This window comes from Colias croceus, chromosome 9, assembly GCF_905220415.1.
Source record: "Colias croceus chromosome 9, ilColCroc2.1".
Classification (NCBI taxonomy): Eukaryota; Metazoa; Arthropoda; class Insecta; order Lepidoptera; family Pieridae; genus Colias; species Colias croceus.
This window is the reverse complement of record NC_059545.1, coordinates 1079509-1105348: the sequence shown is the minus strand read 5'-3', so window position 1 is coordinate 1105348 and position 25840 is coordinate 1079509. Positions and strand designations below refer to the sequence as shown.

The following is a 25840-nucleotide window of genomic DNA, read 5'->3' as shown; positions in this document are numbered from 1 at the left end:
TCACTCGATTCGTGCGAAGTCATGCACTGCGGAGTAACAAATCATGATTTTTTCAGAACAACGAGCTCGCGCTGGAGCGAGATATGTAGCTCGTTAGTACGAGTAATGGCTGGCGTAAATGTACATTCGGTGACGGAATTAGTCTATTTTTGACCTTAAATATGAACGTTTAAAGCTCTGTTTCAATAAAATTGTGGGATGGTGGATGATGAACTATTTCTTTCATCCAGATGTTCGTTGCAGGTTTTTATGAGTCATTACTTTATTTTCTTGGATAAATACTGAATGTGACGACTTTTTTAGACTTTTTCAAGACGTACTATAGCTATTGTACTTACGCAGTAACTAATCATTAACCTGTGGCTGTACTGTAATCTTATAGCAGTGAATACAACAATTAGACTTCATGAAAAATTATAGAAGCTATTCTAATATGCCTTTTTTAATCTGTTTCAGTCAAAACCTGCTGCTGGTGGCCGGAAGATAGTCCTCAAAAGAAATATGGCGAGAGAGGTGTTACCTTCGAAACACTTTATCAGCTCCAAATCTAAAAGAAGCATGGCCAGAGAAAATCGTGCTTCGAACCTTATAATGTCACCCACATACCAACCTCACTGACCAATTCATTCAACTCTAGTCTAGTCTAATGATAAGAAAACTTTCACCTCATTTTGCCTTCTAGAAAAACTCCCCAGCCAGAAGTACGGCAGAGTGCAGACCTAACATATTGCGCATCTCACACCAATTTTTTAGCCAAACCGTCTCCCGATATAGTCTACCGTGAAAAGAAATGTTGCTCGTTAGCGCATAATGATAGGATTATTGAGTACGCAGCCGCCAGAGAATTGCCGTAGACATTCCATGCCTTGCTTAGCTAAGTGAATGAGTTTGGTTGCATGTTTTCGAATAGCTATCTAAATATGGGGCTAAAATTTGCGATCAGTGACTTGAGTTGTAATTACGATCTGCTTAAAGGCGTTCGGACTTAATTAACCTTGCTGTGTGCAACACAAATTGTTAGAGATAGGTGGATCATAAATCGGTTTAATCAACTGGATGTTTTTGAATCGCGGAATGGGAATAAAAATGAGGCGTGATGATGTTTTATTGCTGGCTTGCTGGCCATGCTGATGTGCAGGTGCATACTAATTGTAATGCTTGCTTGCTTGCTCTTGAATGGAATTACAAGAATAATTTAATTGAAAAAGTGCTTAGAACTTAGCGAAGGAACACGGGGTTTAATGTATTCATTTTTCTTTAGGGAACCTATTAAATGCTGAAGATTATGAAATTAGCTGTAACAATGTACAGTGTTACTAATCGTATTTCTTCTCTTAAGCATATCCTTTCTATTTTTTTATAATTTCATTGATGATGATGATACCATAGAACATAGCAGACAGTCACAATAAGTTCTTAGATATAGATAGATTATTTATTATATTAACAACACAACCAATTTGACGACGCGGTTGGCGCAGTGGTAAAAGTAACTGCCTACTGAGCCGACGGTCCCGGGTTCGATCCCCGGTCAGGGCAAATATTTGTGTGATGAACTCAATTATTTGTTCTTGGGTCTGGGTGTTATTATCTATATATGTATTTATTAAATATTATATTTATCGTCGCCTAGTACCCACAACACAAGCCTTAATTGAGCTTACTGTGGGACTAGGTCGATTTGTGTAATAATGTCCTATAATATTTATTTATTTATTTATTTAATATATGTTCAAATTAACAGTTAATAAAAATTAATATTCCCAAAACCACTTCTCCACTAGACGGTACATCGTAATCGCCAGAGCGATTTTAACGAGAGAAATATCGTCCTAATTGAGATTACACCTTTGGCCAAAAAATTATGTCGTCACCACCAAATGGGTCTGATTTATTGGCCCGTCTGTTCGATAGACAGCTCGCAAGTGGAGCACAATTTTTTGGCTCCAGAAATTTCGCTTCATTTGTATTTATATGAACGGTATGGATACTTCTTATATATAAAATTCTCGTGTCACAATGTTAGTCTGCATACTTCTCCGAAACGGCTGGACCGATTCTCATGAAATTTTCTGTGCATATCGGGTAAGTCTGAGAATCGGCCAACATCTATTTTTCATATGTACCACGGGCGAAGCCGGGGAGGACCGCTAGTAATTATATAAGTGTTTAAGGTTATTGTGGAGCGGAAAGTTTCGAGTCATGCATGTGACATAGAAACGTTCTCCTATTTCCTTGTATGTAGCCTTTTTAAACTTATTGAAAATTGTCAAATCTCTGCGTATAAAAATCATCCATCCCGATTTGTAATTATTGATGTGTTAATTTAAAAATGTATTATTTGAACTGTAGTTCTACAAAATAAATGGCATTTGGAAATCTAGGAAATGTCGCTTATGAACCGCAGGTCAGTTTTTTGGGATCATTCTACAATTTATTCTCTGCATCATACTTAGGTATCCTTAAAATTAGGAAATGATCTGCAGTCGCAGCCGCAGCAGTAGAATTTAATTCCTAAATCAAGCGACATTTCGATTCCAATGGAAACTGAGCCTTAGAGCTAGCGCACAAGAGCAACTTTTGTCTCCGCAACTATTTTGTCTCTCCCATCAAGTCTATAGGAAGTTGCGTTGCTACGTGCGCGCACTTTCTTACTAGCCCATAGAGTTGATGCGAGAAACAAAATAGTTGCGGAGACAAAAGTTGCTCTTGCGCGCTTGCTTATAACAGCTTCATGTACATTCGTAGGTATACAGCCAAAACTTTTAAAATTTTTCACGTTATTATACCAATATTTGTTACCTTCTTCTCACCAAACCCTCATTTCCTTATCTCCTCTGAATTATTAATGATTGATTCGGGAGCCCACGGTAGTTGACGGTAGCAACACTGCATAATGTATCACTATCCTGCCTATACAAACAACACACGATACTATACCTTATCCCATTAACTTAAGGGTGATATTTCTATGAACTGAGTATTGTTTGAACAATTAATTCATTTGGTTTCATAGAAATTGAATGTCTTCCCTTACAGTAGTTGCATAGCTAACGAAGTAAACAAATTTAAGTAAATATTGTACTAATCAACTGTCTGGTTCCTATTCTGAGAACACGCCTCTTTCTTGGGTGTGTTATTTACATAGTAAGTTTTAATGGATTTAAATCCCGTTTTAAAATCTTTTTAGCGTACATTATAGCGTGTATTACCTACGTCTGTTAACCTTTTGACCGCCAGAGCAAAAACGCATCGCCGTGCCCTCCACGCCAAGCCACAAATTCAATGAGATAACCTTGAAAATAGTAGGGAGTCCAAAATGTTATCGATAAACATAATAATTCACGTCTGAATATTTGAATAAACAGCTTATAACACAAAAATAATATTTATTTAACCTCATCTCCTACTGTAAAAACTTAAGACCACATTTATAGCAACTATCAACAAAAAAAATCAACCTTTTGAGATACAAAAATACATATAAAATTGCAGCAAGTTACAGCACTATTCTCTATCAGTTACGCCCCATTGGCATGTATACATGCCAATGGCGCGGGCAACCATCCTTTTTTTTATAATCTCTCGCTTCTGATTAGGGATGTGTAGCTGTATATTATTATAACTTATCGAGTTTATTTATTAAGTTTATATGAACTATAGGTATTATTGTGGAGTGTTTATTTGTAAATATCAAAACAACTATTACCTTTAAATAAAGGGAATTGCATTAAAACTACATATTTATTTTCCAATCATTTAGTTTAATACTTGAGTTATTACAAATACTAATTATATGTAGGTACCTATTTAGGTCAATTACCATATTTTGATATGACATAGCGACAATTTGTATCATAAGAATATTCTAATAAAGGCACTGATTAGACTTATTAGGTAATAAATTTTGAAAACTGCTAAATAGGTAAGTACCTACAGATTTTTAGAGATATTTATACATTTTGGACCTAAGCGAATTTTTATCATTACATGGACAATAAATATTATGCTAGAACGCATACATTGTGTTTGTGACGATAAATTAAAAAATAATAAAAAATCAACAATTGTATATAATCATTATGTTCATTAACAGCCTTGTATTTACCTACCTATCTATATAATTATTATGCTCATTAATAGCCTTGTACTTATTTGATTATAATATTCGACTCGATAAAATATTTTTACAACTTTCCGCACTTAACAACACGGCACGCGCTTACGACGTCACCAGTCCGACATCTATTCATGTCAATGGCGCAGAAGGGATTGCATATCGATACTGTGCTAGGGATGCGCATGATTGGCGAAAAGGAAAATATTCAAATCAACAATATCCACAATATAGACAATATGGTATTATACCAAAGAATGTAGTATTTACCTTTTTTCTCAGTGACTAAGCTTATATATTTTTTTTGTAGTTATTACAAAAATTAAGCGAATTAGAGTAATTTCGCTGAAATTTTAATGAAGTTACTTGAATATTACACTACATCACTAGTAGGCACGTATACATGTCATTGGCGCGAGAGAACATGCTGTTTTAGCCATTAATTAAGTTATTTTTTGTCATCAAATATTTGAATAACTACTTGGCAATTTTGTTTACTGTGTACAATTATGTAATAACTGGGGATTCAGTTCATAAACTGTATAAATAAAACACGTAAAAGTAAAGGTTTAATATGTTTATTTTGTATTTATCTATGATCTGTTTCTTGGCATGTATAGGTGTCGTTGGCGCACAGGGCACGATTGCGCATGACATCTATAGATGTCATTGGCGTTCAAAAGGTTAATATTGACTTTGAAAGTCATGAAAAAGTACTTATTGGATAAATAGTTGAATGTAACAACGAATATGGTCTTTGCTGAAGGCGTCTATTATTTTAAAAATATTCAGCTTTTATTAATTTTTATCGTTAACAGATAATTCCCCAATTTATTGAAATACGACCATTGAAATAAAATTCATATGAAATATTATGTGCATGCTAACATTTAAATATTATTGAGGTGACACAAAAATACTTTTTTTGTTTTATCATATGAAAAATATAATAATATATACATGCTAACATTTAAATATTCTTGAGGGGAGAGCAAAATATTTTTTTATCTATATTCTATAGATAATTATGCTTGTAAGTGGTAATTTGTGTACCTAATACCCATATCAATATCGATGTAAATCCAAATTGCAGTTTCACTGTCTGACTTGTATGTTAACTTTATATTATGATATTTTTATGGCAACATATAGGTACTATGTCTACTCCTTCAGAATGATCTTAAAAGTAACGAGTATTTCATTATTAATTGTTCAAAGGTTCGACTCTTTACATATAATATATCTAATGTATTTCGGTGTGATCCAGATCATTCAGTCTCAAAAAAAAAAATAGTTAGTGATACAAACATCATCCCTTATTAAGGAAATGACTCTATCAATTTCTTTTCATATTATGTGTTTCGAGAGTAAGGGTATAAATAAAAAACGGTATTTCTCTGCTGATTTATAATGAGCATTCAACTACGAGTTATCGGCTTGAACAATACAAGGAATGTATCAAAGTATAAAATCTCCAACAAACGAAAAAAACAAACAACGAAACATTTAACACAAATCAAAACACAAATGAACTAATATAAATTAAAAAATAAGAATTAAGTATGCTAATTATTCCTTAACTAATATGACTCAAATAACTGGCCTAAAAACTAAAATAAATACTTATTTTATTCCCAACGATTTCGTAATATACAATAATCCCATCAATTTGTACACTTAATTTTGAGCTTTAAAACTGGCCCTAAATCCCATAAACTAAAACTGGTAAATATACACTGGCATAGATGTTACTGGCACAATTATTATACTACAAATATATAATATTATTTAGGAAGCGATGCCATTTTGAAATATCTTACAATATTTGCTATGATAAGAAATTCATAACTAAAGAACGTATCAACGATGTATTCACAAACTGGCATTCTCAATATAGAAATGAAATTAATTATTTATTACTCTATACATAATAACATTTGTTTTATAAAACTTCAGTTATCTTATTTTTATATTTCTTGTTTGTATACAAGCAACAATTTCACCTTATTATATTATTCTCTGATTTGAACACATCAAATGAACATTTATCCAAAAATAGTACATTAAAACATGGCATTCAATTATCACTCTTCCGTATTGTCTTTTCACTTAAATTACCTAACTACATTTAATATTAACAATATATGCGTAGAAAAAATACGTAGTTACTCTACAAGGAAGGAATGTTCGGATTTATTAAATACTGTATGGCAAAGTATTTATTAAAATTTAAATTTTTACAACACCTTTAACTAACTAGGAAATAGCGTATTTACATATAAATAAACGAGATTCAAATAATGGCAGACGATTAATTTGTTAATTAGCCCGTCATTGGCACTTCTTCAGTCCGTTTCGATACAAGACTTAGATCGAGTGGGTTTTTCATCATTTCTTTTGTGTCGGAACTTAAGTCAATACTCAGTTCAGGCTCCGAGTCACTGACCTCTTCGTTCTTCGGACTTCTAAATAGCACTGCAGTTGATTTGATGGAGAGATCTATAGGCTGATCTTGTTCTACGGCTATTCCAGCAACGGCTGGTGAATGTAGTAATAGGTCTCCTCCATTACGATTCTGCCAGGCCTGCATTCCAGATGGTATTGGCCGTAACTGCGGTATGGGTGAAGGTAAAAATGGCACACTGCGCGGAGGGAAATTAGGCGTCGCAGATAAAGGCTGGGTGAGGCTAAACGGAGTAGGCGCTAGAACCTTTTTTCTTCTTACGTCTTTATTTTGATTACGTATGGCGTGTAAGCGGACATCTTTATCGCTGCTCGGGGACGACGCAGGTCGGAATATACTTAAACCACTTGTGCTTCTTGAACTGTTGTCATCTTCGGGGTCAGCGGATGACGCTCCTGAGTCGGACGGCGATACGCTCTGCCGCGTCACATCGTCAGTGAAAGTTTTCTCAGAATTTTTGTAATACTCCGCCAAAGCCGCCGCGGGCAAGAGATTTGTTGGCAGGAACGATGGATTTATAGACGCGTTGAAGGTGGGCGGCGATTTATTCGTTTGCATCTGCTGTATGTGCTGCTGTTGCTGTTCTTGTAAGAGGCAGTGGATCTTGAACCAGTTGGACCTCCTCCCGTAGCGCGATCCCGATTTCGACATGCCGACAAGGAGGCACTTTCGTAACCGGCACGCTTTGCACGCCGTCCTGTTTTTCTTATTGATGACACATTCGCCATTGTTCTTGCATTCGGATATCGAGGACAGGTTGTTGTACGTCCGCCCGAAGAACGACTGCAACAAGAGAGACTCGATTTAATACATGGAAATTAAAGAATTCGATTTTCGCAAAAACGCCGACGCCGCCTGCATTAATTTGGTGTAAAATATTGACATGACTTCCGCGGCGGGCATAAGAAATAGTAATTTATACGGCGTACAGTTAAAGCTGGAGTCGTTCGATTCGCTGCTCGGAATTAAAAACTACATTTTTCAAAAAGTCATCATAAAGAGCGGTGGACCGGAATCTGGGTCGAGTGAGGGACGTATATCGCAGTTAATATTGCAGATGTACGCATGTCCCGTAGCGTACATAAATAATGGGTGTTTCTTGTATTTTGGATTTGGAAGTAGCCTGCTGGGACCGACCTCGGTGCTTTCGTACTCAATTTAATTCGTGCGAAACATAAAATATGCGATTATGTTACAGTTTCACCCGCGTTTTGGTCCGCTTTCAGTAAATAAGGATCTGCCACATAATTTTAGATTGAGGAACAGATTTCATATGAGATTTGGGGATTTTTCCAGCGATTGGATTTCAATGTAATTAAGTTGAAATAAATTGGTTTTATTAATTAAGGATAAATGTGTTTTGGAAATTATTAATACACTATATGTAATTTCGTGAAGTATAAGCGACGTGCTTGGTATAGGACTAATCGATATTAAGACCTACACACAGCTACACTAAAACAGGAATAGTAAAATATATTATATAGAAACGATAAAAACGCTTAATCTTAAACAATATAATTTCAGCAAATTTATTTCTTAAGAATACTCATTCTTAAGAAATACTCATTAAAAATCAAAACGTACGCTGACTCAACGATCTAATATTCATATTAAAAAGAAGTCATCTCTATTCATTGCAATAAAAACATTTATCTACATAGTTTTCACATCTCAATCACTATCTTCATGAAATAAGGCAATTAATTTAGCAATATCACTATCTACACGAAAAAGGTAGCAATATAAAGACGTGAATTCCCGTATCCCCAAGTGGGGTAAGGGGCAGATGCATTATCCATACACCTATTTCACTGATCGATTTTCTTTAGGGACTAGAAGCCTTCTGTGTCCTACCCGACCGAGACATTTTTTTTTTCTTCGACCCCTCGGTTCTACGTTCACGCGTCAACCACTGTAACAAGGATGTGTTAAGCAATATAGGCTAGTCATAAAAGCCAAACCAAACCTACTGTATCAAAAGGCTCACGTATGTCCGAAGGCGCGCTGACTCACAAGATGAGAAATTTCCGATAACTCCTCGTTCTTTATGAGGATCTTGTATTGTAGATAGCACACTAATTGAGTAAGTACGTGCCTCGGATCTGAGCTATAACAGTGCTAGGATACTTTTATTGTCGGACATATCGTTAGATTAATTGGACGCGATTCGTAGGCTTGGCGAATTTTGAATTGTACCGTTGTGGATGTATGAATTGTGTATGAATAGTAAATTAAAGTTTAAAGTTTTGGTAGTAATTTTCTACTAACTGCCTGCCTTTGTAAAATGTTGGACGGGTAAAATATATTGTACAGGGTGAAGTAAAAAATAAAAATATTAACCATTATTTCATTTTAAAATAATGACGTAATGGACTGTGATAGTCACAAAAAAATCTTCGATCATCTAAAATAATCTTATGTAAAAGTACGTTTTCAATTGAAATTGCAAATTCATCATTAACGTTCAATAATATTGATGTCTAATTATTTTCTTTTTCAACAGGTTTGATACATAATACCTGTTATATTCAAACTGTTCTCTATCGATCCCTTCACAGCGGTGACTCACGATCTGACTCCATAAATATTTATTCCAATCGATGATTTAAATGTTTTAAAATAAAATCAATTCAAGCAGCAAATAAATATTTAAATCCGTCCTAATGTACTCGACTTAACTCATTTCCTAGAGCCATTTTCAGAAAATTATATCATCTTTGATTTATTTCGCACGAAATATGAATAATGTAAACCTATCAATGTCTCATTATATTCGTAGTCAATACCCGCATAATTGTATACCAATAACAACCTTAATAATTGCTTGTTAGGGCTTAAAATTATTTGATTTGAAACTCTCCTTTGAAACCTTAGAATATTTCTGTGCAAGCTATTTTGAACTTTATTTATAGGCAGTTAAATATTATATTTGCTTTTTGTATTAATGTTTACAGTCTGAATAAGTTGAACTGAAAGAGCTGTCAATACAATCTATATCTTAGATCATATCTTAAGATACAGTTGAGGGTGACTGACGATTTTATTTTTAATGTGTTTTATACAACATACTTGCTTTTAGAATTAACGTGAGACAATTTAATAGTATATTAATGCTATAAGTGCATTGATAAAGCGTGTTGTAATTCAGATAAATAAAATAAGAGAAGCCTCTCTACGCAATTGGCTTGGCATTATGCCATAGTCAGATTCAAATCTGTGATATTAAAAAAGTCTAATCTTCTACTATATAAAATTTTAGTGTCACAATGTTAGTTACCATACTCCTCAAAAACTGCTGGACCAATTCTCATGAAATTTTCAGTGCATGTCGGGTAGGTCTGAGAATCGGCCAACATCTATTTTTCATACCCCTAGTGATAAGATAGTATATCAGCAAAATAATAATAAGTTATTTCATACTATAGAATAGGACATAAATTTAATAGAAAATGACAAACACACAAAATTAACGGATACATTTTGACCAAGTGAACATACCGTAGATAATAAATTAAGGTAACAGGTTTCGTAGACATTACACTAATATCTAGATCCAGTAAGCCATGTTAACTTCAGTTTTAGATTTATTAGGACTATGTCACTGTTGTAAGTGATATTCGATTTTATCTTATTAAGAATAGAGTTTATAATTATTGAGCACAGGAGTTTTTAGTGTTATTTGTATACTTTTGTAATAATGATTTTTCAATTGTGTCAATATATTGTTTGTGTACAAATAAACTCAAAAATTACTGAAGCAATTTAGTTAATTTATTTCATTTATTTCAGATAATTGCATCCACATAATTGTTAGTATCTTATTACCTTAAAAACTATGTTGTTAACTATTTTAAATCAATCTGTCCACGAGGCACGAAGACAGCTAGGATGCTGCTGAACGATTGCCGGACACGGCGCATCATTAATGCTCTAATAGAAATATTAAGTAATTATATAATATAATAACGTAAAAAGAAGAAGAAGAAAGTATTTAGAATAGATTCTGAATAAGTTGGTACCGCTGAGCTGCAAATCTTATTGATCATAATAATATAAGATATCCGTCACACCTCACGTACCTACTCACGTAAATACTTAAACTTATTATAAAAAGTTTTGTTCATTAAAAGTAGAAAAAGCATCTTCTTGCATTTGCTCTCCTGCCAGGTTGCCTGGTAGAGATTTCTGTTTAGCAATAAGGCCGCCCTTTGGGCAAATTATGCTTTTGTATTTCTACCTCCTTTTGCATACTAACTATTGCTTTCACATATTTTGCACAATAAAGAATTATAAATAAATAAATAAAAAGATCAAATGGACAGTCTATGTAATAAATGTGGTAATAAATATCTAACATTTTATATGAATTATCAATCATTTTTATAAAATGTGTGTGCCCTGTCATGACCTCCACTCGTTTCTATTATTTGATATTTCACGTGATTTTCTCCAATGGCCACATTTATTGGGATTACGGGTCATAGTGTTTGAGATTTATAGAAGCGAATAAATATTATGAATAAATATTCTATAATTAATGTTCTAGACAATAATACGGGCTTTAATAATTTATGGAACGTAGAGTGAGAAAGATGTTAGATAATTTACTACTTGTGTGTGTGTAATAGGTGATATTGAAAACGAAATTGTTTTCTGTATATTAATTGTATTATTCTTTAATTCTTATACGTTTTTTAAATCTTACGAGGAAATACACTTGTACAAAATAAGCGAAAAATAAAGTACGTATATAATATAATTATAATGACTACTCCGTAGTAAGTAGCCTTCTACTACATAAATAATACTGACACAATATATTACGTTTCATCAATAAGGCTCCAGTTTATTATTTTAACATGTTTATTTAGTCTTAATTGCTTTCTCAGTTTGGGTATTTAATTCAATTATATTTTGTTTTATACCTACTACCTATATTTATTTAACTCTTGGAAGAGGTAAATAACTCTGACATTTGACTGTACTGACCCATTTCTCACATAAGGTTAGTTTGACCACTTTAATAATTGCTAATAAATGTTCAACACAATGGATGTGGTCTAGTTAAAATATAGCTCTGAATAATAGTAATGCGGTTTTTGTAACCACAGTGTAATGTAAAATACAGGATTGGTCAATACGTTGTTCTAGTATTTAATGTTCGACCTGTTTATTTCTTTTAATGCTGAAATAAATTAGGTAAAAGGTAAAATTGCTCTTATAAAAAAGACTATGCATTCGTTTGGTTCTTATAGAAGAGAAGAAAATGTTTTACGAGATAAAAGGCTTTTTAAGAAATTCATAGTTAAATGAATGGCATTAGATACACAACAGTAGTACTTAACTATATTCTATTATCAATCCATAATCCATATATTATTTATCATATTAAATAATTTATTTTCTAATAAAAAACGCGACAGTTGTACAGTTGTATTTTTTTCATACAAATACTAGTGAACCGAATTTCATAACCAATTATTACAATAAAACGAATTCTACCAATAACAGCATAAAAACTGAATACATTTTCAAAATATTAGCCAATTAATGCGATTCATGTTTATTTTGCATGTACACAGCGTTACGTAATCATTCGCAAGAATCGATCTTCAAGTGTGATCTTCACGCTTGTGAAGTAGATAGCAAATAAGTTTACATTGTTACGATAGGTATGTCTGAATGATTTTTAAATGTAAGCATAATAATGTTTGTAATGGTAAGATAGTAAACTTTTTTGTTAGATAAATTAATGTATCTCAAAATCATATTCTTTACTAATATTATAAATGCGAAAGTTTGTGAGGATGGATGTATGTGTATGTTTGTTAATCTTTCACGCAAATACTACTGAACCGATTACAATGAAATTTAGTACACATATAGAGGGTAACTTGGATTAACACATAGAATAGGTTTTATCCCGGAAATACCACAGAAACGGGAACTATGCGGGTTTTTCTTTGAAGACGCGGACGAAGCCGCGGGTGAAAAGCTAGTATTATCATAACAATGATATTTAATAAATTTATCAAGAAAGGAAAATTTATTTGTTAGATACAAAGTTAAAGTAGTAGTGTCTCAATTAAGACCTCTTTTATATTAGAACAAAAATTTAAATCTTTTATATCAGAACAAAAAAATCTTTATTATATTTTTCAATTTATCTACGCATTGCCGCCATTAGCAAAGCTCTATTATGCGTTGAAAGTTTATTTTTTATGATGATACCAGGATACTAGTTTCAAATTAAAAAAACGACGTGTGGCACTCGGAGAACTGCCGCGGTAAAGCTATTGCATGCTATGCCTTCAAGCCACACCTCCGCCCGTCGGAGTGGGAAGCGTGAGGTTTTTTCGTTACGGAATTTCTCGATTCAATCCCCGCGCTCAAGGCCCGCGATAGAAGCTATGCAATAGCTTTAGGCGTGCTAAAATATTTGTATGAATAAGAAAAATCATATCTATAAATTATCATATCAAAGATTTCCTGAACTACCGTAATAACGGACAGATATAATTTATTCATGATACTATAATAGATTGTATATGTATATACGTGCTATATATAGATATAAGAAGCAATATTTTATTTCGTGAGTCAAGAATGTGTGTAATTTATTCCGAATCGGTCACGAAAACTTTTTTGTGACTCCTACGCATGTGACCTGATGATCTATGCAAATAGCAGGTGTATCTTTACGCATATAAACGATTTTACATGAACATTTGTGTTTTAAGATGATACATTGCTGGGCAAATGAGGTTGGATGTGTGAATTATGTTTAGATTTGCGTAATGGATGTTATGCATAAAAATTGTGACTTTAGCACTATTATCATCATCATCACTACATAGTATAAAACAAAGTCGCTTTCTCTCTCCCTATGTCCCTTTGTATGCTTAAATATTTAAAACTACGCAACGGATTTTGATGCGGTTTTTTTTAATAGATAGAGAGATTCAAGAGGAAGGTTTTAGTATATTATTTATTAGGTTTTAGACAAAGCGGGCGAAGCCGCGGGCGGTAAGCTAGTAATAATATATTCTGAGCTTTGGAGGTTGGAATTAAGCGTACGTTTAGCAGTAAATCACTGAAGCAAAATTTTGTATAAATTAATCAAAGAAATAAACACCACTGCAACATAGTTTTTATTATTGAATAATGAAATAACTTATATTAATTTCATTAACTAATATATAATTGAAAATACGAAATAACATACATCAATATCAATGTCTTTTCCTTATCAAGGTAACATTTTTAATTTGTAAACTTAAGATGTAGTACATTGATTAATTATTACCGATTAACTGTATCGCACATTTGTCAAACCTTAATGTAAGCAGCAATGTAAGCTTTGATTTCATCATTTGATAGTGGAACGTTCTAGTTAATCGAATTAGAATCTTCTCGAAATACGTCTCAAATTTCTAATACAAGATAAAGACATTTAGTCGTTTGGTTTCGAATAACCATTGCACGTTTTACATTTTTATATGTATCATTTATTTTGTTGTATTTTATTTTTATTTGTACATGACCTTACTCGCTCTAAATAAAGTTAACAAGCTTTGAATTTGGAAAAAAAACTATGTGTGTTTATAAGACAAATTGTAATAATATATTATTATGTCGCTTATTTAAAAAAAGTACGTTCATGATCTCATCACTACATAGTGTAAAACAAAGTCACCGTCGCTGTATGTCCGTTCCTATGTATGCTTAAATCACTAAAGCTACCTACGCAAGTTTTTTATACGGTTTTTTAAATAGATAGGGTGATTCTTGATGAAGGTTTTAGTATATAATTTACTAGATCTTACACAAACATGGCGAAGCCGCGGAAAGCATTTAGCAATAAATTTTATAAATACAGCATATTTTTGACACTTTTTTATATTCCAAATTTCTAACATAACTACCTATATAAGTATATTATACACACATTCGGTAATACAATTCAAAAGCCCACTATGATTTCACAAAAACCACAAATCTAAACGTTTTCCTCAACACATTCGTTTCCTAGAAATTCAACTCATATCGTTATATTTATGTATTTTTTGCGTGAGAGATCTAGATCAGAATCTATAGAAAATCCGCTGAGTCAATGAAATTCTCAGGATGTTACTCAGCATGATTGTATGTTTGTATTTGTCATATATTTGCTAGTTTTAAAAATATCCAAAGTGGTTTCTATTTTTAAATGAAATACATTTTTAGAATATAGTCTCGCAAAATTGTTATAATAAAATGAATTTTATTATAGATATTGAAATATCACATAATAATTTCTCAAAATACCTAAGTAGGTACCTAACATACCTTTAATATAATTATATATTTTAAGAGATGCATAAAAATATACCTATACATATTATATACCTATGATAAAGCATTTTGTATTTGAAATAATTTTTTTACGTAAATTAAATACAGTACCTACCGAAAAAAATATATGCATGTTAACACGCATAAATAACAATAAATGTAAAATTGTAAATTACAATATTATGTTGTAATTACAATTGCGTTTATACGGTATCATGTTAACATCAAATAATTAATGAGTCGTTAATATAAATACGTGTCATAAACTGACCGTTTTTACATTTTATTACAATATTTACACACGGCGAAAAGTCAATTTATCGTTTTTGCGTGACCTACATGACGTGATTTAAATTAATTTTGTGAAAAATAACTGAATTCATTTATGCGTACAATTTATGTATAATTTACTTATTGCACTGCGTTAATTAGTATTCTTAGATTATTTAAAAATTACATGTGTTCTTTCTAGATTTGTGAGAGCAGTCTAGTTGTTAATTTTATTTAATTTAGGTATATTATAATTTACTTTACATTTAATTAAATCGACCGGAGTGTCGTATTTGATTGAATTTACGCATAAAGCATCATAATAAAAAAGCTCAAAGCTTATCATTTCAAACTATATTTATCAAATAACCAGAAACGAATCTCTACGCAATAAAAATATATCGGAATTTTAATAACTGCACACGTCACATAATTTATAATAAACTTCTATTGCACATCAATACAAATATCGTATGACATACGTGTAGTATAAATGGAATTCTACAACGCATTACACGTCACGATATTTTACAATTATTACGCTCCATTGATTATCGCGTGTCAGTCGTGAAGTATAAAGGGATTTCATTTCGTCAGAAAACTGGAGGTTTACAATATGTCGAACAGTATAAATAGTCGTAAACATAATGATGCGACGCAAGCATACAATTTGACAATAAAGCGGCGCGTGGGTGTCGTAACGGTTTTATGTAACAGGTGAACGAGGAAAATACTCGACCACATATTTTGTTTTTACAACGCCCGTAAAATATCGGGTCGTCAAATGAGTGTTTTGAATAATTTATTGCTTGTATGTTTTAACATTTGTGTTTTATCGAAATGCAGAATTGAGCAATTCTCTACATATGTATTTCTACAATCATAAACATTTATAACATACATAAAAACTGTACCTATAAAATATCATAACTAATTAAACTCAGTTTTATCGCTAGCCGGAATAACATGTCGTGACCTTAAAAGTTCATGAGATTACACTATTCCAAAGACGTTCAAGAGACGAAAGATCAAAAAAAAGTCATCTTGCTTTAATATATTCATTTCATGAATATAACACAGCACAACGTGGATTAATAATCTCTAATGTTATCCTCGAGAACATTATGAACATATAAATAAAACACAACGTCAATGAAAAAGCCTAAAAAAAATATAACAAAAATGAAAATCCCTCTCGCATAACAACATCCACGACCATAAGAATTTGTCGTACGCCAGTGAAATGTCCCGTTCGCAGCCAACATCAAATTCTGTTAATTAATTCAGCTCCTTCAAGCCTCTCGCTTTTATATTTATCTACTTTTATCCGCGCACGAGTGGCGTAGAGTTGTGTATCAAGATATAAGATGTAACGTTTAATTTAATAAGGGAATTTTATTTATACCAGAGATGTTATTATAATAGTGTACTAGATCGTAAAATGCTTTTAGTGGTTATTAATAATGCAATTGAATTTGCTTATTTATTTAACTATGAATGGAATTTTATATTTAAATAATCTTATTATTTTTAACATGAAGACTTTTTTATAAAACGAATTTGATATTAATTTAAAAGTGTTATAGTTCCCTGACTCTACCGTACTTTTACTTATGTAGAAAAGTACTTTTTATACGAATATTAGTAAGGCTCTAGACTTTTCAACCGTTTAACTAAACTTTGTAACTTTTTAACTGACAAGATATATGGACTATGTTATTAATCTTTTTTTCAAAGGTATTTTGTCATTCGCAAATCTATTCTAATATTATAAAACTGTAGAGTTTGTTTGTTTGAACCCGCTAATCTCGGGAACTACTGGTCCGATTTGAAAAATTCTTTCGGTGTTAGATAGCCCATTTATCGAGAAAGGCTATAAGTTATACATCATTACGCTAAGATCAACAGGAGCGGAGCCACGCGGGTGAAACCACGAAGCGCATCTAGTATACTATATCACAGCGTTTTAATTTTCAAAACCAGCTAACCGCTTAGCACTTGACACTCTTTCAAGTATGTGGTCCGTTTTATTGTTAGGGTCATCGTACAGTATTGTACCTTATATTTAGTGGTCACTGGTCAGCTAGGTGTGGTGATAAATTTATTGTAGTTTATCAAGTGGTAATGGAAGGTGTGGAAAGTGTTTGGTCATTGACATGTATTTTTAGTTAAAAATTTAAGTGTTTGTGTATTAAAACAACTGTATCGTTAAATGCGTGTAATAATGATACAGACAATTATGAGCGATAGTTAATAAAATAATAGTAAAATCAAATAATTAATATAATTAAAAAATATAACTAAAATACACGCTTCAATAACTCAGCCCCCGGAATCACAGACACAATAGAAAATCTATTGTGTCGTGGCCCGATCGGGGCGCTCGAGGCTCAATGGGTTAATGGTATATAATATTATGTATCAACTAAAAACATTCGATAAAAATGTAAACTTATGAAATTATTGCAATGTCACCGATTCTTCATAATATGTGTACAAAGTTTGAATATTTAAAACTGTTCGTATAAAAAGGTCAATATCAATCTAAAGGAGTCGGTTACTTAAAATCATACCAACATACAGGAGAAGCACATAAAAACATGTTAAAATAATATATTCTAGCATAGATACTTACAGGAATCTTAACTTTTCCTCTAATTGAATGCGCCCTGCTTCAACAATCATTACCACAGACTATCTATAGTGCTTCTAAATAAATGAGTCCTCTAAATGCTAATCTTTGCTGACCTCACACCTGGGGTAAGATAACACTAAGTTATGGGCAGGAAAACGCACATAATTGTAACAACTACTTAGATTGTGTGAACTAGATATGGGATATTATTTAGGAATACTTTTTTAGGAATATTTTGTTAGTAATGATGATGTATTTGTTTTAAAATTATTTCCTAAACATCTGCTATTAAAGTTCACTTATTTTTCAAGATGGTTTTAAGAGTTATCATTGATAGCTGTAGGTCCCTATTAGGCTTAATAAAATATGGTTTTAAAGCTACAATTTTAGATAAGGGAAGATTATCCGTTATTTTTAATAGAAAATATAATAATATTAGAAATCACCTATAAAATGCGCAAATAAGCTAGATTACAAAGAGCCGAAACTTTTCAGTTTACAGAAGAGCTAAGTTATATACAACTAGCTGCGCTTCGCGGTTTCACCCGCGTGCTCCTGTTGGTCTTAGCGTAATTGATAATAATTGATAGTTAGATAGCCCATTTATCGAGGAAGGCTATAATTATTATAGCCTTCCTCGATAAATGGGCTATCTAACACAGTAATTCCTGAGATTAGAGCGTTCAAACAAACAAATAAACTCAGCTATTTAATATTAGTATAGTATAGTAAAAAAATCCATAAAAATAATTGTATTATAAGTGAATAATATAATATTAAAAAACATAGCGTGTGGTCCCTACAGCAAGTGTGTCTTTCAACGGTAATCCCGAGCCGGTTGGCCCGAATTAAGATTGATGAATGTCGGAAAAAATAATAAATTTCGTGTGAAACTTGGAATCTGGAATTTAAAATTATGTTGAGGTACTGAGTATCCTTAGCATGAGCTGACTTTAGCAATTGTTCTATATGTACATATTTTGTTAAGCCAACTAAAAGTCATTTGATATCAAATATCTATTTACATAATGTGGCGTAGTTATTAAGAGCAGATAAAAAAACTTATAAATGCGAAAGTTTGTGAGTACACAGTGAGATATAAAAAATACTTGTTTAACTCATGGGTACATCCGCGGATGAAACCGCGCGGCGTAGCTAGTACAAAAAAATAGGTAAGATTCAACGATACTACAGTAATGAGACGACACTCCTTTTTCTTAACTTTTCTGTGTTTTCGCAAAAACACAGCAAAATCCTATAATATTCTAGAACATTTACAATTTCATCTATTTTAACAAACGTACCACCAAAAACAACACCTATACAACAAATACAATGCTTAATTGAAAGCAAGTCTAACATCTCAATCCACACTACCTCTAGATAGTAATCAATTCAAACGGCACGTGGTGTTATCAAGGGATCTATAATCAAACCTTTGACTTCATAATGGCTGATGCTCTAAGATAAGCAGGTTCAGTATTTTTAATTAGGCTTGGGTGTACTAACGAAGTTCAAACATAGTATAAAGAGAGAAGTAAGTTATTTTCGAACAAGGGTTAAATATGTACGCAAGCTAGACACACGCATACAACGCCGGCCGCTCGGTTCCTTCTCATGGACCGTTCTCGTGAGGGCCGCTTGGTTGCTATGAGCGGTCGGTGTTTATTTATACAATTATTTAAAATATCAATGTGATAAGTGACACCCCTGTGCCTCGCGATTTTAGGTACCGTGCGCTCCTAAACTCCGGGACTTGGCCTACTTCTCTCTTTATACTATGGTTCAAATCTGGATTCGAAGAAATCTGTGATGAGTGTGCACTTGGTTTTATTTTTTGTAGGGTTATGTTAAAGTTCAGCTTGTTAAATAAAATAAAATATATTTAGTTCCGTAATCTTGTTAATTGTTAAACAAAATATAATGTAAGAAAAGTTTATTGTGCGATGTTGTATTGTCGTAGCTTATCGTCGTGTCGTAGTTGTCTTGTTTAAAAGAATTCATGATGCAGGTCAAATTAAAGGAATTTCATAGAAAACCGTCATAAATAGTTATGTGAACAACATTAGGTATATTATGTGAGCAAAAAAAAGACACAAACCCGAGTCTCTATAAAGTCTGAAGGATTTAACCACTAAGCCACCCCTACTATCCATATAACCACATTGTAAAGTAGAAAGTAGTAGAAATATTCGCTAAAACATAAATTATATTAATTTTCTTCTCACTGAGATCAATATCTAACGCTTTTTATACCAATATCTAACGGAGCTTCCAGTGTTATTACAGTACAAAAAATGTTGCAGTATTATAATTGTTACAGTACAAAAAATGTTTCTTTGTTACATCAGTAGCAATTTCTAAACAAAAACCCTTAGGCCCATGTCAATTTGTAATGAGCAGTGTGGAATTAAACTAAATTAAAAATTATTTCCCTAACGATATAATAACTAGCTGTCAAAGATACTACAATTAGATTTCAATCTAAAATCAATCACATATTTTTTTGACGATGCTCTAATAATGTGAGAATTTTGAGAACCGGTAATGAGTTTTTAGCGGTCGAGGTCGAGTATTATGTATGTATGTTCCTTCATGTGCAACGTAACGGGTATACCATTTTGGATAAATAGTTAAATCTATCACTATAGATCTGTTATCTGCTCTACTACCTAGAAGAGCAGTACCTACGTTAACTGGTAAACTGGTAAAATACGTATATTTTTTACGACTAATATTATAAATCTTAAAATGATAAATGCACCATATTATTGAATAAGGTCAGATATAAATTTCTTAGGAATAACTAAGACTGGATTGAAAAGTTTGCTATGAATTTACAAATCTACCAACATTCAATTGAAAATCTCTTAGGTCAAAAATAACTCGACTACCTTCGAAGCCAGAGGTCGTGGCTTCGATTCCCATCCATGACAAATATTTGTGTGACGAACATCGAAGTTTGGGTATTAAATATATAAGTATTTATTTAAAGTTATGTATTTTATTAATTAATTAAAAACATCGCTATATTCCAAAACTTGATCCACACATGAAAAACAGAGTAATTGTTTCTACCAAATAAAATATAAGTCATTTACAATATCTTCCTGTCAGTTAGTCTATTGAAAGTCGAGCGTATCGCATCAGTAATTGCCCATCATTATAGGAGCTGCCGATTGAATGGCAAGAAAAAATAACTATGATTAGAACTGATTAAGGTCGATGATCTGAAAGTGACTTTTTCTTTATGATAATACGATTTTTTTTTTCATAATGTCTAGAATTTGCAATAAAAGTTTTAAAAACTTCTCCAATTATTTGAGTGATCTATAAACATTTATATTTCTTTTAATTTACTAAGAAAAATATTTGAGAATTAATATAATATTACCTACAATATCAGAACAGCAACAGTATTTATACTAATATTATTAAGCTGAAGAGTATGTTTGTTTGAACGCGCTAATCTCAGGTCCAATTCGAAAAATTATTTCGGTGTTAGCCCATTTATCGATGAAGGCTGTAATATTATATTATCATCACGCTAAGACCAACAGGAGCGGAGCAATGCGGATGAAACCGCGGGGCACAGGTAGTGTACTTATTTTATTATCTCACAAACAACGCATATAAAGGTAAATATAATAATTTCAAATCAATTAAGTCACACAGTAATGTGAATTCCGTCACAAACCAACATTATTATATATTGTATATAAATACGGATGTGATGGGTATAAATTATGAAATATTAACATTTTTATTGTAGTTCCTTGTTTATTCATTGCATAGTTTGTATTATATAGACTATTAAATTACGTATTTTTATTATAAGCGCTCAGTCAACAGCTCTATATAATAAAATTAATTATCTTCTGAACCAGAAATATTTATTAAAATACTAGATTACCGCCCGCGGCTTCGCCCGCGTTTGCAAAGGAAAACCCGCATAGTTCCCGTTCCCGTGGGATTTCCGGGATAAAAACTATCCTATGTGTTAATCCAAGTTACCCTCTATATGTGTGCTAAATTTAATTGTAATCGGTTCAGTAGTTTTTACGTGAAAGAGTAACAAACATCCATACATCCATACAAACTTTCGCATTTATATTACATTATTAGTAGGATATGCAATCAATATTCAGAAGTGATTATAAGCGCGCACACACGCGCTTTCAACAATATCAAATAATAATGTATCAACCTGTGAAAATCCTATCAATATCAGTCCATCGTTTAAAACTGTCCACTAATAGACAGTCGATAAAAACAAATATTTTTACAGTTACTGTATAATCAGTTACATTAGTCAAAAAGCTGTATTAATGTTACTTACTACTACCTACTTACTACTTACGTACCTGTGTCCCCTAGCCTAGGGCAGACCTTATTAATATTGATAATACTATTATCATTATCATAATAAATCACAGTACATACAAAGTATATTATTTCAGATCTCACAGCTCCAAAATACCATTCGATATGATCTGATTGACTCGTTTATCGATACTTTCTTTCTCACAGTAAAACGTTAATAACCCATCATTAAGAAAAAATGATTAATAGAACGATTATTGTTATCGAAATGAGTGCTACGTCTTTTCGTTATAATATGTATGTGTAGTACAGGGTCGGATTGAATCCTACAAATATTATATTGAGTCCTACAAATATTATTTCGTAAGTAACCTACTGAAGGATCTGGAATTTTTAAGTTGGATTACGATTTAAAGTCCTAGTATTATTTAGGGCTTCTAATTATTCAATATTCATATGAATCAACAGAGTGGAAAATATAAGTACCTAACTAAGATTTATTTATACGTATTTTAATTCCGGAAAAATACTCCACATTATATCAACTACGGAGGAATAGGTGCAGGTAGTTTACAAATAACAATTTTTGAATTACCGTCAAGTATCTCAGTCTCCCCGTGACCACGCTCGCTGTAAAAGTGTTCGAAACGTCGGGAAAATAATATAATGAATAAATCACGTTTAAAATTCGTTAAAAAGTCTTTAATTTCTAAATGTATTTCAATTTATTAAAATCTATATCTATGCGTACATGTCAAATTTTTTGAAAGTTTTGGGAGCAGTCTTAAAAAACAAAAACAATAAGCTATAACCACCTAACTAAGTTTCTATTATTATTGAAGACTAAACCATCAAAGTGCCTTCTATATTGCCATATTATTCTTGTGTTAGGAAAAGAACACCGTTTTTTTCGATCAACCAATAACTACAATATTTAATTGGATCTATTACCACAACTGTATACTAGAAAACAGAACAATAAAAAAATCAATTAAAACCAATCGCTTTATACAAAAATCCGGGAGCCAAATTAGGCCCCGAGGCCTAGTTCGTCACTGTACTCAATAATTCATCATACTATTGATAATGATCTAAGCTTCTATATATGTGAGGAAGCCGCTACCGAAATAATACATAGCTTGTTAGCGCCCTGGGCAATACTCTCTCTTTTATCAAAGAAAAAATACAATTAAAATATCGAACTACTGTATAGTTTTGCGCAATTTTGCTATGTTTATTGCTTTGTTATTTGATTGTAGAGGTCGTATTTTAAATGTTACAAATTAACCACTTTTATATTATAGACCTGTAGAATAGGTTTACCGATATTTTATACGCAAAGACCGACCCTGCATAAATATTTTCAAATGTTTATTTTTTTATTAGAGTAGTATAGAATATTATATTACAGCTAGCTGCTCCGCGCGGTTTCAACCCCGTGGCTCCACTCCCGTTGGTCGTAGCGTGATGATATAATATAGCCTATAACCTTCCTCGATAAATGGGCTATCTAACACCGAAAGAATTTTTCAAATCGGACCAGTAGTTCCCGAGATTAGCGCGTTCAAACAAACAAACAAACTCTTCAGCTTTATAATATTAGTATAGATTAAAAAATATATGATCATGATACGCTTCTATTTAAACGTATATTATATTTATAATGACCTTTTCCATCATATTTATTACTTGACGAAAGGTTCACTCATTTTTGTGTATATTTTTTTATAATTTGATTGACCTTTTCTATTTATAAACTATTCTATGATAATTTTTATGATACAAAATTGATGTAAATGTATTATTCAATATTTATTAATTATATTTTTGTTATACGTCGTATGTATGTCATTTGGTCACTAAATTTATTACAATAGCTGAGAAAACTTCGAGAAAGGTCCTGGATTAAATTCCCGTTTGACAAAAATATCACATTCTGATAAAGCACTGAAAGTTACCTATGAAGGCTGAAAGTTACCTATGAAAGCTACCTTCATCTAGACCATACTAAAAATCAATAATAAATATGTGAAATTCATGTGCCCTATACCCCACCAAAGAACGGGGCTTAATTTTAAAGCTCTAATAAAAAAGCTCTAGCTCTATTCTTGTTCGTAAAAAAAAAAAAATCTTAACCAGAACCTGTTCTTTAATAATAATGCTTGCACGATCCTTCTCACTGCTAAACAGTTCTCAATTTAATACATTTTAATAATATATAATTACATTTATATAACGCAATCTGTTTAATGAATATATCATTTCAATTTCACTTCACATTCCCAGCAAAATTCACATGTCGATCAGCTGATCTCTCTATCTAGTTAAATTACAGACTATTAATGATAGTATATTGTAATTATTTTGTCCAAGTGCTCGTTATAAAGATTTGAGACAGCGCTTTGGTAACTGCGAATTGCTAGTAATTATTCGTAATAAGATGTTACGCACTGCGCGGACGCGATGGAGAGATATTTTAGATCTGTCATATTTGTTGGTAGATTTTTTAGTGCGTAGTGTGGAGTGCAATAATAATTATAGTAGAAGCTTAGTAACAAATAGAGTGAGGGGATGAATAATGAAATATTTTAATTATCATCTATAGAATAAAATATAGAAAATATGAAATAGCCAATAATTTACTTACTATGTACTAGTACTACAGAAGTACCCCTCTAAAGAACTTAAATCGAAATTAAGCCGAGATTTATGATAAAATAAATAATTTTAGGGCGGCTGTACACGGACCGCTCGAGCAGTTAACGGCTGAGCGCCGTACACGGACGGCTCGAGTGGTCGGCGTCAACTGCTCGAGCCGTCGGTTGTTGACCGCTTGAGCCGTCGCTATCAACCGCTTGAGCGGTTGATTTTTTTGACTAGTCAAGTCATTGATTTTCAGGGGAGGAGCGAGCCGTCGACGGCTCTAGCGCAGTCAACGGCTCGAGCAGTCAGTGTATGCCTCACGACCGCTTGCAAGCCGTCAACGGCACGGTGGAATTTCGTCATGCAGTTGACGGCTTGAAGCGGTCGCGACGGCTCGAGCCGTCACGTGTACGGCGGTGAATGAATGCCTATAGTTCACCGCGCGGTCGCGGCTTCAAGCGGTCGGTCTCAACTGCTTGAAGCGGTCCGTGTACGGCCGCCCTTATAGTAATATAATTATTAGCAGTGCATTCTTTACAACCATTGTCATGTGCGATAAATTTGAACATTCAATATAAAACACTGAACAGAGAAATATCACCTATCATTTAATAGATATCGAACATCACAGTGTGTAAAGCTAAGTACGCATGATATAAGTCAAAGTGATAACCGGGTAATTATGTATAATAAGTGTAAACTAAGCTTAACGATTAGGCCGTACACTTGTACTTTTTACACATAATTGGATGGAAACTACTTTTATCGCACTATAAACATTTAATTTACATTGATTCTTGTGTTTATAAATTTTAAAGATAACTGCTTGATAACAGGTGTTCAAATGGGTCTAGGCGATATGTGTTAGTAATGTATTTTTCTTTATCTACTTTCATAGTAATTCATAATTTCAATGACTTTAGTTTTATATTTAATTTAAATAAAAAAATTAAAAAAGACGCAAAAATAAATTTTTAAATAGATCCGACTCGCACTTAGCCATTTAAATTAATTCGAAATCACATAGCAATAAGGCGTATCAACCAAATTG

The 25840-nt window shown here is 32.4% G+C and overlaps 1 protein-coding gene across 1 annotated transcript in view; it reads right to left on the bottom strand.

Annotated features, from left to right (window-relative positions):
• Window positions 1-5509: 5509 nt before the first annotated feature.
• Window positions 5510-25840, bottom strand: part of LOC123694137 (protein embryonic gonad-like) — a 110526-nt gene continuing 90195 nt past the window's right edge. Inside the window, exon 3 of the mRNA XM_045639456.1 lies at window positions 5510-7364. Coding sequence (XP_045495412.1) covers window positions 6441-7364 — 924 coding nt within the window. The 3' untranslated portion in view covers window positions 5510-6440. The remainder of the gene's footprint in view (window positions 7365-25840) is intronic.